This window comes from Aquarana catesbeiana, linkage group LG03 (assembly GCF_042186555.1).
Source record: "Aquarana catesbeiana isolate 2022-GZ linkage group LG03, ASM4218655v1, whole genome shotgun sequence".
Classification (NCBI taxonomy): domain Eukaryota; kingdom Metazoa; phylum Chordata; class Amphibia; order Anura; family Ranidae; genus Aquarana; species Aquarana catesbeiana.
In genome coordinates, this window is record NC_133326.1 from 611,719,820 (window position 1) to 611,737,538 (window position 17,719).

General features: G+C 45.5%; 1 protein-coding gene across 1 annotated transcript in view; it reads left to right on the forward strand.

Moving 5' to 3' along the window:
- The first annotated feature begins 586 nt into the window (after positions 1-586).
- DPYSL2 (dihydropyrimidinase like 2) overlaps positions 587-17,719 on the forward strand; it is a 166,948-nt gene continuing 149,815 nt past the window's right edge. Inside the window, exon 1 of the mRNA XM_073622246.1 lies at positions 587-1,113. Coding sequence (XP_073478347.1) covers positions 826-1,113 — 288 coding nt within the window. The 5' untranslated portion in view covers positions 587-825. The remainder of the gene's footprint in view (positions 1,114-17,719) is intronic.

A 17,719-nucleotide genomic window follows, 5' to 3' on the forward strand; every position in this document is an offset into this window, starting at 1 on the left:
GTCATCCTCACCTATATCTTATCTGTCACAAATGACTATAATATCCCGTTAATGGCATAGGGTCAAAGAAGGATGTGTGATCCGATGCTCCCCTACACACAGCAGGAATTAATAATGCTATTAATGGGCGCTGCCTCCAGCCGGGTCCCATATTTCCTCTGCAGCCTCTGCTGGCTGGATGGTGCTGAAGGGACAGCGCCCATCCGCTGGATCCTGCCTGGCTGCGCATAGTCCATGATTGTCCATCTTCTATTGTTCCAACCCTAGACTCCGCCACAGCCTCTGCATGCACCACATCACTCCTGCCATCCATGATCCTTTGGATCTTTAAACCTGCATGGAAGGGAAGCATGCTCTCCATAATAGCCAAGGTAGGCTCAGCTGTCATAAAACCACCAAGCTGCTCCCTGATCACACCCATCATCATTGATTGACCTACAGCCCATCTGATCGCCCATGCCTAGGTAGCCAAAACCTGCACCTTGCAGCTCTATTCCTTCCCCAATCTATCTGCCTGTTCGCATCACTTCCGGATCTCCTTGCCTTTCTGCTGCAGAACCCCTCCCGCCCACACTCCTCATCCCTCCCAGCTCCTTAATTCTGCTAAGTTGAAGAGCAGGCAGTGCACTTGGCTGTAGAGAGGAGATCCAAGCCCATTCTCCAGTGCCAGTCAGCGGAGGACTCAGCAATGTGGGAGCAGTAGTCAGTCCTATTGTTCGCCTCCAAACCTGCAGTGCCTTCTCCACCCACCTCATCATTGCCCTACCCTCTCAGCATTTAGCTTTAGCCTTCAAAAACTGCTCCATCCTTCAAAGGGGGTTCAGGATGGCTGACAAGAGGCAACCTGGCCGGCAGAATGAGGGGGAGGAGGTCCCAGCTTTCTTCAAGAACATGGGATCTGGGAGTCCCAAGCCCAGGCAGAAATTTTGTGGGATGTTCTGTCCAGTAGAAGGTTCTTCTGAAAATAAGACCATCAATTTTGGCTCTCTGTCAGGAGGGAAAGGCTCTGGGAAAATTATTAGCGAGCAGAAGGATGTAAGCCCCTCTGATGGGAGGAAGATTGAGATCAAGTGTTCTTCTGGCAAGGAAGCCCTTCAGTACCACAATGACAAGGTGGGTGATGTGATGATGACTTCTATGAATATGAAGTGGAGGAGGTCACTCCTTGGGGGGCCACCTAGGCAGCATCGCCAGGGTGGAAATGTATTTCATAGCCTTCTTGCCACACTCATGTGTTCCATGAAAAACGATGACAATGTCCTTTGTGTCTTTCTTAAGTCCATTTGGCAATTGGCAAGGATCAGGACTGTCAGTCTCATCCTTCCATACAGCTGACTGTTCTTAGAACTGCATTGCCTTCTACATCATGCCACTTTTCACCTGTACTGGTACTGCTAGCCATATGGACCCCACCCTCTACAACCAGGATGACATGCAGTTTCTGCTGAAACAAGCTGTGCATTTTATAAACTACAGAAAAGTATATATTTAATACAAAATATAGTATACATAATGTATAATATTAGAAAATATTATTATAATATTAAAAAATAATAATAATAACATAATATTACAAAATAAAGTAAAATAATGTGAATATTTATAATTAGTCAACAGTTGGAGTAAGAGAGAGCAATACAAGCAATGACATATGTAGGTAAGGTTATCTAATGTGTGTTTTCTCTGTTGCTTTTATTACTTTGCTTAAAGTTTAATTTTAGCAGACTCTGTGGAGGCCTGGATTAAAGCTTTTGGGCTTGTGGGATGGTCCTACAATATCAACAATGGGAAGGTTTTTTGGTTTGCCTTTGATTCTTCTCAGTGCTACAGTGCTTAGCTCTGAGGAAGGGGATGCGCCCCCGAAACACATCAGTTTGGCAGTATAGGGGGGTGTCATCTGAGCACCCGTATCCTGCACTACATGGCATCTTCTGGTTTACATGCTCCTACTTGTTGTACTTTTGTGAGTATCCATTTTTATCGATTTTACATCTTTCCAATTAATTTTTGGTAATGCACTAGGTGCTTGCACCTTCCCTGTTTGTTCTTTTTGTACTTTTGTAGTCTTTTTGTACAGTGCAATCAATTTAGTATATTTCCTTCTGTTCTTGAAGAGAGTCTTAAAGGAAAGTATAGCCAAATCTCATTTGGGTGTACTTCTCCTATGGATCACAGGAGTGCAGTACGTTTTGCACTCCTGTGAACCGTTTTCAGCAGAGAGCGGGCTGAAGTCTACTCTCTACTGACATCACAAAAGTCGGTCCAGGGTCCGTGTCATCGTGACAATAAAGTCTGGATCTGCCAGGTGCCTGGACTGACACCTGGCTCAGGCTCTCAGCGAGCCGCTGAAAGCCTGAGCTGGCCGCACCCGGCACTCCACAGCCCTCCAATGAGCGAGGAGGGGGCAGAGCAGAGAGCTGTCACTGACAGTCTGCAGCTTTCTGCTCGGGGAGCTCTGAAAACTGAGCGATCAGTGGTGTTTGATCGCTCGGTTCTCAGTGCAGAGGTGCCGGGGACAGATGCAGCATCAGACCAATGCTGTATCCATCAAGGTAAGTATAATTCCTAAAAAAAAAAATGACTTCCCTTTTAAAGTGATTGTAAATGATCACCTTATAAGTGATCACATTCCCTCTGTTCTCAGCTGCATAGGAGTTGGGGGGAGGAGAAGCAGTGGCACACTGAGCTTCCCAGTGAATGGCTGTGCAGTGCAGGTGTGTCTGGACAAGTCCGATCATTGGAAGAGAGCAGGCTGAGTTCCCAGCATAGCTAGAGAACAAGGTGTGCACTCCTGCTTAAAGCCCTTTCACACTGCCAGCGCCCAGGCATCAGTGGTAAAGCGCGGCTAGTTCTAGTGGCAATTTACCGTCGTTTTTTTGCGGCGCTTTTCAGGCACTAGCGGGACGCTTTTAACCCCCGCTAGCGGCCAAATAAAGGGTTAAAAGCACCGCTGCCAAGGCGCTTTGCAGGCGCTTCAGCGACGCTGAACATTGATTTCAATGGGCAGGGGTGCTTTAGGAGCGATGTATACACCGCTCCTAAAGCGCCACAAAGAAGCTGCTTGCAGGACTTTTTTTGATGTCCTGCCAGCGCAGCTCCCCAGTGTGAAAGAACTCGGGCTTTCACACTGGTATGGCAGATAAGGCTTCTTTCAGGAGGTATTTTTTTGCGCTAAAGCACCCGAAAAACGCCTCCAGTGTGAAAGGGGTGTGATCAGTTTTTATTAGGAAAGAAGAGGGACTGCCAGGAACACCAGGGACACAAAGGAAGCAATACAAAGAGAACAGGATACTTTCTCATACAAGTACATGGTACAGCAGGCACATATCAGGGATATGAAGTGTTGGAGTAACAAACGCTTTAAATGTTGCTTGTTAATTACCCAAAGCCCTTCTTTATAATTAATTGACATCATCCTGGGCATGCAGCTGAAATCAGAAATCATGCTCTTTGTGCTTAGGTTTGCGTTTGGGACTTAAAGTGTAACTAAACCCATAAAAACTATCAATAAATGGCGTATTACATACTGTTCATACTCACTCAGTCACTATGAGATTTGTTTTCTATATTCTGAAAAAAACCTGGTTGATCCTGCTGCTCTCTATCTCCACCTTCTGTCCATGTCCCCAATTCAGCTAGAGATTTTGCAGAGCAGTGTTGGCAGCTCTGCACATGCTCAGTTTTCAGTGAGTGTCTATGCTGAGCATTTCCTCTCTATCACATCCAATGCTGTATCCTGGTCTAGGCCGATAAGGCCCAGGCCTAGGGCAGCACTTTGCAGGGGGGGCATCATGGAAAGAGTCCCCGCCGGCTTGCGCTACACTGTCAGTGTAGCACCAGTCTTATGGAGTGGACTGGGCTGAGAGGCAAATTAGTCTAGTGCCCCCATAAAGTGGCCGCCTGCTTCCGGTATGCGGGAGGCTGGCATTCCGTAACTGTGGGGGGGGGGGGGGGTGCTTCTAGTTTTGACTGTCCTCTCATCCTGGACCACAAATCTTCCTCACTGTGCTATATGATTTCTGCTGCACAATTGGCATGGTTATATCTTTTTAGTCCTCTCCATAAAATTATCGGATTTGTGCTTAAAGTAGAACTATAGGCAACACTTTTTTTTCATTTTGGATAGAGTAAGGGAGGGTTATAGCCCCTGTCAGTTTATTTTTTACCATCCCTGTGCCATTGCAGAGATTTCCCTTCACTTCCTGCCCCATAGCCAAACAGGAAGTGAGAGGAAATCTATGCAAATTAAGGGAATCCATTGCCTCCCAGGCCCTCAGAACTCGAAAATTTCAGGGTGGGTCTTAAACAGCAAGGGGTGTGGCCTTGACGGGAAGGGGTGGGTCATATTTAAATTAGGGGGTGCACAGGTTTAGTCAGGCCTAGGGCAGCACAAAACCTAAATATACTACTGATCACATCTGAGCAGACCAGGTGACTATAGATTTACACATGTGGGCATATACACAGTGGTAAATGACAGCCCAATCCCTCCCTCCTCCTCCATGTCCACTAACCAGTTAAACACAATATGGGATATTACATGTAGATTAATGGAGGCTTCACCTCCCTCTTATTCTAAGACACTGGCTGGAGGGGTGTGACACAGCCTGTGACTAGCATAAACCATATTATTGCCAAAAAGTGATAAAGATTTGATTTCAAATATACTATATATATGTGTATGACAATTTAAAACTGTTTATTGATATTTGTTTATTGATATTAATTATTTATTTTTCCTCTGTATTCCAAAGACTGTTTTTTGAACATGTGACCAGTAGTGGAGAGCTAGAAGCTCCTCCTGCTTATGTTTCCCCACAGTCAGGCTGGGAAAGAGCTGGGTCATGTGACAGCCGTATATCAATTAGGAAAAGGGTACTTTTTTGTTATTAAAATAATTACAGTGTCATTATCTATATACAGAAAGAGAAGGGACACTGTAAATTAAACAGTGTGTGTTTAGTATCACTTTAAAGTAAACAGACGTGCATGATGCAGTCTGTCACTAGCATGAACATTTTGAAGAAAGTGGTGCTGGACCCATAAGGTTATCTTATTGGTATCACTATCTCAAAGTTTTTCTGTTGATTTAAATAATCTGGTTCCCTGACAGGTGGCTTCTACACCCCAGAAGATCTACACAGCAGTGGCTGCCCATCCATAGAGGGCACATGGGCGCCGCCTCCCCTGTCCATGTGTCCGGCCCCCTGATCTACATATCAGTGGTGCCAGACCATAGATTTCAATGCAGGGTGGGTGGTGTTTTGAAGCACCCGATTGGACCCAGAGGCTCTAATGGGCTTCAAAAAAAGGGTGGCCTCAGAGCGCAGAGCATTGCCCTCGAGGCCACCCAGTTGTGTGACCATAGCGAATTAATTTTCACTATTTTCACACTAAAGTTCCTCCCAGCCAGTCAGGTGACCTGTTTCCCAATTGGCCAAAGTGTCAGGTGATCCTATTGGATGCCTAGCACTTTGGCAGAAGAGGAGACACACGGCGGAGGAAGCCGCTGGAGGAGCGGTCACTGGAGCCGCCGCGGTCGCTGCCCGCACTCCAGGAGAGGAGGAGAGGACACCAACCATAGCCACGTGGGTAAGTGCTGGACCGACCGGGGGGGGGGGAAGAGGCGGTGTTTCAGTGCCGTGCCACGCCGCCGGGGGGGGGTGTTCTTTGCTGCCGCCCCCCCAGGAGAAGAACCCACCAGCCGCCACTGCTACACAGTCTCCTTGGCTTTTAGTTTTATGTAACAGAAATGGATATTAAAGCACTACACCACTGCTAAAATGTGCAGATATGAATTTATTACAGTAAAAGTTAGGGGGACAGTTGGATTATCCCACTAACTTTTATTGCAATAAAGTTATAGCTGGACCTTTTAGCAATGATGTGGCATTTTGAATTCCATATTGTTACTAGCAATAATAAAGCAGTCTTGGTTTCTCTGAATCCCCTGTGTATCTTTGTTTTTATCTGTTGATCCTGCTGATATTTTTAAACTTCCTTTAAAGTGGAACTTAACTCTACTATCCTTACCAGCCAAGGAACGTGCCATCTTATCCTCTGTTTGATCTGCAGTTGCCATGATACTACTCATGTGATCATTTATCACACCAGCCATTTGATGGCTTGATAGTTCAGGTGGGAGCACAAGCAAATGAACCCGTTATCATTCATGGCATGCCTTGAATGTAACTATTTTGATGAAACTGGGTTTATTTCAGCTTTTAGAGGCTGGCAATTAGAGGATTGAGACAAACCATTTAATACTGACAGGGGTGCTTACCACGGTCAGCTTGTATTCATTTATGTAAAACCTTTATCCCAAAAGGAAAAAAAAAAAACAGTTTTTGTAACTGCTGAAAAAGTGTGGAAAAACTGGAGTAAGCTTTAAAGCAGAACTAAACCCTTCTTTTCAGCCATGGAAGCTGCCATCTTAGCCTTTGTTTGATATGCAACTGCCATGATGCTGCATATGTGATCAGTTATGACACCAGCAGTGGCTGCCCATCCATATGGGGCGCAGGAGCACCGCCCCCCTAATCCGTGCACCCAGCCCCTAATCTACATGCCGGACACATGGATTCCAATGGGGTTTTTTTTTTTTTTTTTTTTAGAAGCATGTGATTAGAGTCTGAGGCTCTAATTTGCTTCAAAAAAGGGTGCCCACCCATGTGACAATAGCAAATGAATATTTGCTATTGTCTTCCTGATTCTCCTCCCAGTCAATCAGGAAGTGGGTCATGCGACCTGTCACCTGATTGGCTGAGAGGAGAAGCGATCCTATTGGTCACCGAGGAGGAGGAGGGAGGAAATGCAGGGGAAGCCGCCGAAGCAGAGGGGGAGATGCAGGGTGAAGCCGCCGCCGGCCACCTAGAGGAAGCGCTACCTAGATGGGGTAAGTGCGAGGCTGGTGAAAGACTGACCGGGGGGTGCCTGTGACCCGACCAGGGTGGGGGGGTTGTCTCCCCAAAAATATACCAACAGCTGACACTGGACACCAGCCATTTGATGGTTTGACAATTCAGTTGAGAACACAAGCAGAACTGACAGCATTCCCGTTAAATTGATGGTTTAGTTCTGCTTTAATTTGTTAGTCATTTTTGTAACCAATAGCTGACCAGCTCACGCAGATATACTGTGGCAGGTCGGCTCTCCTGCGTGAATCAACATACCTGTACGTCGGTCTGTGCAGGGAGGATAGCGGGCGTGCACTGCGGGAGCGTGCCTGCAGGTTTGTGGACTTAAAGTCCGCCAGTGACCCGCGATCATGGTGAGGAGAGGCAGAACAGGGAGCTGCCTATGTAAACAAGGTAATTTCCCATTCTGCCTAGTGACATGACAGAGATCTACTGTTCCCAGTGATCGAGAACAGTGATCTCTGCCATGTTCCAGTTAGCCCTTCCCCCCTACAGTTAGAACAAACCTAGGGAACACACTTAACCCCTTCCCTGCCTGTGTTATTTTTACATTGATCAGTGCATTTTTATAGCACTGATCACTGTATTGGTGTCACTGGTTCCCAAAAAGTGTAATTTGGGGTCAGATTTTTCCGCCGCAATGTCGCAGTCCTGCTAAAAAAATCGCAGATCGCTGCCATTACCAGTAAAAACAATAAAAAAAATAAAAGTCCCTAAATCTATCCCCATAGATTGTAGACGCTATAACTTTTGTGCAAACCAATCAATATACGCCTATTGTGATTTTTTTTACCAAGAAATTGTAGAAGAATATATATCGGCGTAAACTGATGAATACATCAAAATGTTTTTTTTTTTTTTTTTTTTAGTTGTTGCTCTTTTTTTGTTTATAGCGCAAAAAAATGAAAACCACAGAGGTGATCAAATACCACCAAAAGAAAGCTCTATTTGTGGGTAAAAAGGATGTTAATTTTGTTTGGGTACAGCGTCGCACGACCGCGCAATTGTCAGTTAAAGCGACGCAGTGTCATATCGCAAAAAATGGGCTGGTTATTAAGGGGCAAATCCTTCCGGAGCTGAAGTGGGTAAAGTCCATCAACTCTACTGCCCCGAACACACGATTGGAAATTCCACCAGCAAAAGTCTGATTTGAGCTTCTGGTCAGAAATTCCGACCGTGTGTATGCTCCATCAGACTTTTGCTGATGGAATTTCCGCCAGCAAAAGATTGAGAGCAGGTTCTCTATTTTTTCGATCGGAAATTCTGATCGTCTGTAGCAGTTCCGACGTGCAAAATTCCTACGCATGCTTGGAAACAATTCGACGCATGCTCGGAAGCATTGAACTTCATTTTCTCGGCTCATCGTAGTGTTGTACGTCACCGCATTCTTGACGGTCGAAAGTTCAGAGAACTTTTGTGTGACCGTGTGTATGCAAGCCAAGCTTGAGCGGAATTCCGTCAGAAAAACCATCCAAGGTTTATCTGATGGAAATTCCGATCCTGTGTACAGGGCATACTAATCTATCCAACACTACCCTCTCCAGACAGTGCTGCTATTCAAGGCTGTCTCTATTGCTGTTCCACAGAGAAAAGAGCCACGTTAAGTCAGGAAGTGTATTACTGGCCAGATCACCAGATGAAGGGGGAAAAAACTAAAAACTAAAAACGAATGCAGCCACAACATTTAAGTATTGGTAAGCTGCAAAATAGATATATTTAGTTTTTTGAGTTTAGACAAGACACACTTTAAATTTCTAAAGCAAATGGACACAATAGAATTGAAGGCCAAGCTAGTTATACAGCATTGAGAAAATTAATGTACTAGCCTGGCGTGGAGAAAAAATATTTTTCAGGTATTTAATGCTAGAAAATATACTGCGACAGCCTAAAAAATTAGATGTAGCAGACAGTGGTAAATGTATGCTGTAGTAGGCCTCTGATTGGCAGGGCCCGGGACAAGGAGTGGCAGGAAGGGTGGCTGTGTGGGGAGTTTTCTTGCCACTACAAGCTGACAGGCATAGTGACAGCTGCATGACTACTCCTGTCAATTTAGCAAAATTGACAGGAGTAATCATGCAGCTGTCACTATGCCTGTCAGCTTGTGAAAGTGGTAAAGCAAATCAGGGAAGAGGAGAAAGCTGGCAGGAGGTGCAGGGTGTGCTCTCCCCCAACCCCCCAGCACTCCTGGATACAGGAGTTAACACAAGAACACTGTCATATAGGAACTCTGTTGGGTTTGCTTACGCACTCCCTATCTCCTCCCTAGACTGCTCCTGTCCTGGCAGCAGAAAATGTGATTGGGGACAGATAAGCAAACCTTACAAAGTCCTGATCTGACAGCCAGTGGCTTTGCTAGTGCCAGGCACCCAGGGCATGTGCCCCACTATTCCTGTGAGGTGCTCCAGGTCCCAGGCACCAATGATCCCCCACAACTATAGCAGCCAGCATCTTTTCCCACCAGCTGCCTGTCAAAAGTGGTAAAAGTCAAAGCTGATATAAGCTTACACTAAGCTCCTCCTCAACCCTCCTGTTTAAGGATAAGGAGGAGCCTGGGAGACAGGACATCCCATGGCCATTTGCCATGCTGCGTTTGAAGTTTGTAAGTTTGAGGAAGCAAGGCGGGAATTGTACTGGAGACATAATGGGAGGTAGGGGAAGTTACCATCATTTGTGCTGGAGATGAGAGTATCTGTGTTAGAAGGTGGAAAGGAAATTGATTAGTGCTAGGGATTGGTGGTGGGGGGGGTTTTTGGGGATTTGTGCTTGAAGAGGGGATCGGGGGGGAGGATTTGTGTCGGGGGGGTGATTTTGGGGTATTTGTGCTTGGAGGGGAGGTGGGAGAATGAGGGTTTGTGTTGGTAGGGTTGGATCTGTGCTGGGGTTGAGGGAATGGTGCTAGGAGGGGAAATTTGGAGGAGGGTGCATTTGTGCTGGGGGGTATTGGAAGGGAAGGGGTTGCTAGAAGGGATGATTTTTTGGGTAAAGATTTGTGAAAATAGGGTTAATTTGGGGCAGAGGAATTATTGCTAGACGAGTGGATTTGTACTGGTAGGGGGGATTTGGAGGAAGGAGAATTTGTGCTCATAGGGGAGATTGGAGAGGTAGTGGATTTGTGCTAGTAGGGGGGATTTGGTGAAGAAAGGATGGAGGAGGCAATGATTTGTGCTAGGAGGTTGAATTTTTGTTTGGGCAAAATTTTGGCTCTTGCAAAAGATATTTATGAATTTATGATGGGGGGGGGGGGGGGGGGGCAGATTAGTGCTCAATTTTTTTTTGGGGGGGGGGAGCCTTGCTGACACATGATGCTCACACTTTGTGGGAGGGGGGCGCAGTTTGGCATCTTCACACTTCATGCTAGCTGACCTTGTACCAGCACTGCTGAAAAGCTGGGTCCCCTTTATGTCAAGAATATGCTCTCTTGCTACATGGTCCAGTTTGTGGTCATAGACAGTTTGCTGAGAACTCTTGCTGAGAACTTGCCTTTACTGCCTGCCATGTTCCTCATCACATAATTAAATACAGCTGCATCACCTGGGTTGTATTCAGAACGGACAAGTGCCTCCATGAAGAGCTGGATAAGAGTCAGGGGCTAGTAATTCAGGGCCTAGACAATCAGGAGTTCAGAGAAGACAGGCATACACTCATCTCAGAGCTACACTCAGCATTAAAGTAAATCTGGACGCAGTCACTAAAATCTCATGTAAGCTACATATGAAACCGCTTGCCAACCGCACACTGTATCTTTGCTACATTGCGGGCCAGCTGTGCAGAATCAAATATACATACGTGAATCTGCTCTTCCGGGTAGGGGGCGCGTGTGTGATTAGTCACAGCACAAGCCAATCAGTGGGTGCCGGCCAATGGATGACCACCGGCACCTGCTGATTGGTGAGGAGGAAGGCAGGACAGAGCTCTGTCTACGTAAATAATACAGAGCTCTGTTCTGTCAGCAGGGATGTGCTGGTTTTTGTTTCCATGCAAAGCAGGGAATTAAAACCAGCACATCCCTTAGTAAAAGCACCTCACAGTACACACATAAATACGGTTAGGCACACATTTAATCCTTTGATCGCACTAGATTACTTCCCAGCAGGTGTCATTAGTACAGTGACAGTGTATATGTTTAGCACTGATCATTGTATTAATGTCACTGGTTCCCACAAAGTGTCAAAAGTGTCAGAGACGTTTCACACTGCCAGCGCCGTAGTTTTTGTGGTGCTTTTCAGGCACTAGCGGTGCTCTTTTAACCCCCGCTAGAGGCTGAATAAAGGGTTAAAAGCGCTTTCCAGGCGCTTCGGCAGTGCTGCCTATTGATTTCAATGGGCAGGGGTGCTTTAGGAGCGGTGTATATACCGCTCCTAAAGCGCCTCAAAGAAGCTGCTTGCAGGACTTTTTTTGACGTCCTGCCAGAGCAGCGCCCCCAGTGTGAAAGCACTCGGGCTTTCACACTGGGATTGCAGATGAGGCTTTTTTTCAGGCACTCTACAGGTGCTATTTTTAGCGCTAAAGTGCCTGAAAAACGTCTCCAGTGTGAAAGGGGTCTTAGTGTCAGACTGCTCACCATACTATCGAAGTCCCGCTATAAGTCGCTGATCGCCGCCATTACTAGTATTAAAAAATAAATAAAAATTCCAGTATATATCCCATAGTTTGTAGACACTATAACTTTTGCACAAATCAATCAATATATGCTTATTGGGATTTTTTTTTACCAAAAATATGTAGCAGAATACATATTGGCCTAAATTTATGAAGAAATCAGCTTTTTTTAAAAAATGTTATGGAAATGTTTTATAGAAGAAAGTACAAAATATTGTTTTTTTTCTTCAAACTTGTCAGTCTTTTTTATTTATAGCGCAAAAAATCCTTAGGTGACCAAATACCATAAAAAAAAAGCTCTATCTGTGGGAAAAAAAATATATCAATTTCATTTATGCACTTTATTGCATGACCGTGCAATTCTCAGTTAAAGTAATGCAGTGCCAGATAGCAAAAAATGGCCTAGTCATGAAGGGGGGGGGGGTGGATCTTCCGGAGGTCAAGTGTACATTTTAAAAGTGTTTTCTTTCTTTGTAAATATGTAGCATAGTTGTCAACAAAGTTTAAAAAAAATTCCAGGGGCACCATTTTTTGCTATGTGTCCAGCAAGTCAGTGTAGGCAGAGAAGATAATTTAATTAGGGGTGGTGCATTCATTTAAAATGGGCCTTATTCTACAAGAGGCGTATCAACCTGTTGTACAATTTCATTAAAAAAAAAACAGTACTGTATATATAGCAATATTTATCATAATAAGGACAGAAACACAGCCAACAATAAATTGTTTATTGGTAAAATTATTTATGTATTTGTTTGGCTAGCTACAAGCTTTAGCCTGTACTGTCTACTTAAAGTGTGATAACCCAACATGTACACCATAGCATTAAACAGTGCAGGGGTCAGAAGTATAATGTATAACATAACTTATACCGTGTAAAACATAGTAAATGCTGTGTGGTGGTCAGGAGTAGGGATGAGAACTCATGTTCGACTCGAACATCGGCTGTTCGCCAGTTCGCCGAACAGCGAACAATTGGAGATGTTCGCGGCAAATTCGAATGCCGCGGAACACCCTTTAAAAGTCTATGGGAGAAATCAAAAGTGCTAATTTTAAAGGCTTATATGCATGGTATTGTCATAAAAAGTGTTTGGAGACCTGGGTCCTGCCCCAGGGGACATGGATCAATGCAAAAAAAAGTTTTAAAAACTGACGTTTTTTCGGGAGCAGTGATTTTAATAATGCTTAAAGTGAAACAATAATAATGAATTGCCGGTCCGACAATACACATAAAAGTACATTGATAAAAACGGCATGGGAATTCCCCACAGGGGAACCCCAAACCAAAATTTTAAAAAAAATGATGTGGGGGGTCCCCCTAAATTCCATACCAGGACCTTCAGGTCTGGTATGGATATTAAGGGGAACCCCGCGCCAAAATAAAAAAAAAAAAATGGCGTGGGGTCCCCCTAAAAATCCATACCAGACCCTTATCCGAGCACGCAACTTGGCAGGCCGCAGGAAAAGAGGGGGGGACGAGAGAGCGGCCCCCCTCCTCCTAAACCGTACCAGGTCACATGCCACAACCCTCATCCCTACAACCCTGGCCGGTGGTTGTGGGGGTCTGCGGGCGGGGGGCTTATCAGAATCTGGAAGCCCCCTTTAACAAGGGGACCCCCAGATCCCAGCCCTCCCCCCATGTGAAATAGTAAGGGGGTACAAAAGTACCCCTACCATTTCACTAAAAAAGTGTCAAAAATGTTAAAAATGACAAGAGACAGTTTCTGACAATTCCTTTATTTAAATGCTTCTTTTTTCTTCTTTCGTCTTTCTTCATGTTATTCATGTTCGTTTCCCATAGACTTTAACGGTGTTTGCGTGTTCAAACAAATTTTTTGCCTGTTCGCATGTTCTGGTGCGAACCGAATGGGGGGGGGGGGTGTTCGGCCCATCCCTAATCACCACAATAGATCTGAAAGTCATAAAAAAAAAAAAAACACCTAAAGAAGTTAAAATTTGGCCAGTGATACAAGAATTTGATGGCATAATTTATGAGCTCCTTTTTATCACAGCATATGTTGCAGCCATGATGCTTTGCAAAAATCATCCACTCTAACACATTTAGTACCATAACATATAATACCATAAAAATGTAATATTATTTATAAACACAATACAGAACCTTAAAATATAACAAAAGGCAATCATTTTAAAAAAAAATAGGATAGAGTGGAGACTGTCTGTGTCCCCAACAGGAAGTTTCACCCTTTCTATTTGTCTTCTTTATCATTACCACAGAGAGTGAAAATAAAATAGATCTCCAAATTTTGCATTGTTACCAGAACAGGAATATAGGGGAACCTTCCAATGAGGACACTAGTTCTTGTGAGCCTGGTGACTCCAGGGATTCCCTCTTTTTAGAGGGATTTCCTTTCACTTCCTGTTTTAGATATAGGACATTAACTTAAAGTGGTTGTAAACCTTAGACATGAAATATGAACAAAGCATATCCCTCTATAGTGTGTACTTGTCTCAATTAAGAGCACTTTTGTATACTACTTCATTCCTCTGCTATTAGCATGAATCACTTCTGACAATTTTTCCTGACATCAAGAGAAAAAAAGGTAACAGAGGAAGGACCTCCAGCAGGTTGATGGCCTCAACTCTGCTCCTGTGTGGAGGGGTGTCCCCCCCTTTGCAACCACTTTAACCACTTGCCGACCGCGCTATAGCCAAAAGATAGCTACAGCGTGGTCGTCCATAGACGTCCTCCCAGGAACCCCGACCCCACGTGCCTCCTGCGGTGCGCACCAGGCACGCTCGGGCATGCTCAGATCAGGATAAAGGGCCAATCACAGCGACCCTTTACCATATGATCAGCTCTGGGCTGGTGCAAGGATTTTTGACACCCTAGGTGAAACCTAATTGTGCCACCCCTAAATCCGCCCCTGACTCCACCCACTTGGTCCTGCCCATGTATTCGGTGGAGGTGGCTGGAGTGGAGATTTTTGCAGTGCCTCTCCACTATTACTTAAGGCCTGCACCTGCATCTCTGGACCCGGCCTGAAGAAAAATAGTGGCGGCACAGCCTCGCTTCTGCACACCAGCCATGGTCCGCAAGTATATGGACAGGCTAGGGTAGTATATGGACAGGCCAGGGTGGTATACGGACAGGCTAGGGTAGTATATGGACAGGCCAGGGTGGTATACGGACAGGCCAGGGTGGTATACGGACAGGCCAGGGTAGTATACGGACAGACTAAGGTAGTAAATAGGCTGGGGTAGTAAGTAGACAGGCTAGGGTGGTATACGGACAGGACAGGGTGGTATACGGACAGGATAGGGTGGTATACAGACAAGTCAGGGTGGTATACAGACAGGCTAGGCCCCTAAGCCTAGGGGGAGACGGAGAGAGAATGAGGTAGAGGATGGGGGGGGGGGGGAAGAGGGGGGTAGAGAGAGAAAAAGAAAGGAGAAGGGGGAAGAAGAAGGTGCATAGCACAAAGGGGTGGGAACAGAGAGGGGGGTTATTCTGGGGATGGAAGTCTCACTCAACATTTATGCTCTCCCATTCAGGCTGGTGTCCCCCAGGGCTGTGGCAGATAGCAGGCAGCTGTTGTTTGAAAACTGCCGCCCAGCTGCTCACAAAACTCCTCTCACGTTACAGAGCAAGTTCATTGCATGCGGGTGGCTGGAGTGTGGGCGTGCACAAATGGGAGGCAGAGTGTCAGATTGGACAAGCAGTGGACTGAGGGAGGGGTTAGAAGGACAGTGGAGACAGGATACAACCCGACTCCTGTGTAAGCTGGCTTTCCCCGCTCTCACTGTGTCACTATGACAGGCGGCCAGAATCTGTGGAGTGCCAGAGCTAGCTGCTCTCGATCTCCACACTACAAGTTAGCCATTGTGCCTGGGGGAGAAGACGCTCCTCTAGCAGCTGCCCACACAGACTCCGCCCCCTGCTCCGGTATCACTTGTTTATCCTCATCCCCGGCCCGGCTCATCTTCTGGCTTGTCATCCCACATCCCGAAATAGAGTGCCAATCTGCTCGGTGCGGCAGGGTGTGTGATAGCAGCGAGTGGTGCAGGGTCACTGTGTCAGCAAGGATTTTACCGCCCCTCCTGTCCTGGTGCCCTAGGCGGCTGCCTGTCCTGCCTAATGGTTACGGCGGCCCTGTATCAGCTGTGTCCAATCATAGAGTGCCTTGAAAAAGTATTCCTACCCCTTGAAATTTTCCACATTTTGTCATGTTACAACCAAAAATGTAAATGTCTTTTATTGGGATTTTATGTAATAAACCAACACAAAGTGGCACCTAATTGTAAAGTGTAATGAAAATGATAAATTGTTTTCAAAGTTTTTTACAAATAAATATCTGAAAAGTGTGGTGTGAATTTGTATTCAGCGCCCTTTACTCTGATACCCCTAACTAAAATCTAGTGGAACCAATTGCCATCAGAAGTCACCTAATTAGTAAATAGAGTCCACCTGTGTCATTAAATCTCAGTATAAATACAGCTGTTCTGTGAAACCTTCAGAGGTTTGTTAGAGAACCTTATTGAACAAACAGCATCATGAAGGCCAAGGAACCCCCCAGACAGGTCAGGGATAAAGTTGTGGAGAAGTTTAAAGCAGGATTAGGTTATAAAAAAATATCCCAAGCTTTGGCACTGTTAAATCCATAATCCAAAAATTGAAAGAGTATGGCACAACTGCAAACCTACCAAGACATGGCCATCCACCTAAACTGACAGGCCGGGCAAGGAGAGCATTAATCAGAGAAGCAGCCAAGAGGCCCATGGTAACTCTGGAGGAGCTGCAGAGATCCACAGCTCACACAGGAGAATCTGTCCACAGGACAACTATAATGGCGTGTACACACGAGCGGACTTTTCGACAGCAAAGGTCCGATGGAACGAATCCATCGGACAATTCGATCGCGTGTGGGCTTCATCGGACCTTTGCTGTCGAAAAATCTGACTGAGATAGAACATGTCTAGAAACAGAACATGTTTCAAATCTTTCCGACGGACTCGAGTCCTATCGAAAAATCCATTCGTCTGTATGCTAGTCCGACGGACCAAAAATGACGCAAGGGTAGCTATTGGCTACTGGCTATGAACTTCATTATTCTAGTCTGGTCGTACATCATCACGTTCGAATCAGTCGGACTTTGGTATGATCATGTGTAAGCAAGTCCGTTTCGTTGGAACTCCGTCGGGACTCCATAGAAAAGTCAACTCGTGTGTACACGGCATTAGTCATGCACGCCACAAATCTGACTTTTAGGGAAGAGTGGCAAGAAGAAAGCCATTGTTGAACAAAAGCCATATAAGAAGTCCTGTTTGCAGTTTGCAAGAAGCCATGTGGTGACACAGCAAACGTGGAAGAAAGTGCTCTGGCCAGATGAGACCAAAATGTAACTGTTTGGCCTAAAAGCAAAATGCTATGCGTGGCGGAAACCTAACACTGCACATCACCCTGAACACACCATCCCCACCGTGAAACATGGTGAGGGCAGCATCATGTTGTGGGGATTCTTTTCTTCAGCAGGGACAGGGAAGCTGGTCAGAGTTGTTGGGAATATGGATGGAGCCAAATACAGGGCAATCTTAGAATAAAATATGTTAGAGTCTGCAGAAGACTTGAGACTGGGGCGGAGATTCACCTTCCAGCAGGACAACGACCCTAAAAATACAGTCAGTGTTACAATGGAATGGTTTAGATCAAAGCATATTCATGTGTTATGCCGTGTACACACGAGCGGAATGTCCGACAGAAAAAGTCCAACGGGAGTTTTTCATTTTATTTTACGATAATGTGTATGCCCCATCGGACTTTTTACGTAGAAAATTCTGACGGACCTAGAAAGATAACATGTTCTAAATTTTTCAGACGGAACCAATTCCTATTGGGGAAAGCCGCTCGTCTGTATGCTGTTCCGACGTACCAAAAACGACGCATGCTCTGAAGCAAGTACGAGACGGAAGCTATTGGCTACTGGCTATTTAACTTCCGTTTTCTAGTCCCGTCCTATGTGTTGTACGTCACCGCGTTCTGGACGGTCGGAATTTGGTGTGACCGTGTGTATGCAAGACAGCTTGAGCAGAATTCCGTCGGAACTCTGTCGGAAAAACCTTCAGAGTTTATTCCGATGGGAAACCGGTTGTGTGTATAGGACATTAGAATGGTCCAGTCAAAGTCCAAACCAAAATCCGATTGAGAATCTGTGACAAGACTTGAAAATTGCTGTTCACAGACGCTC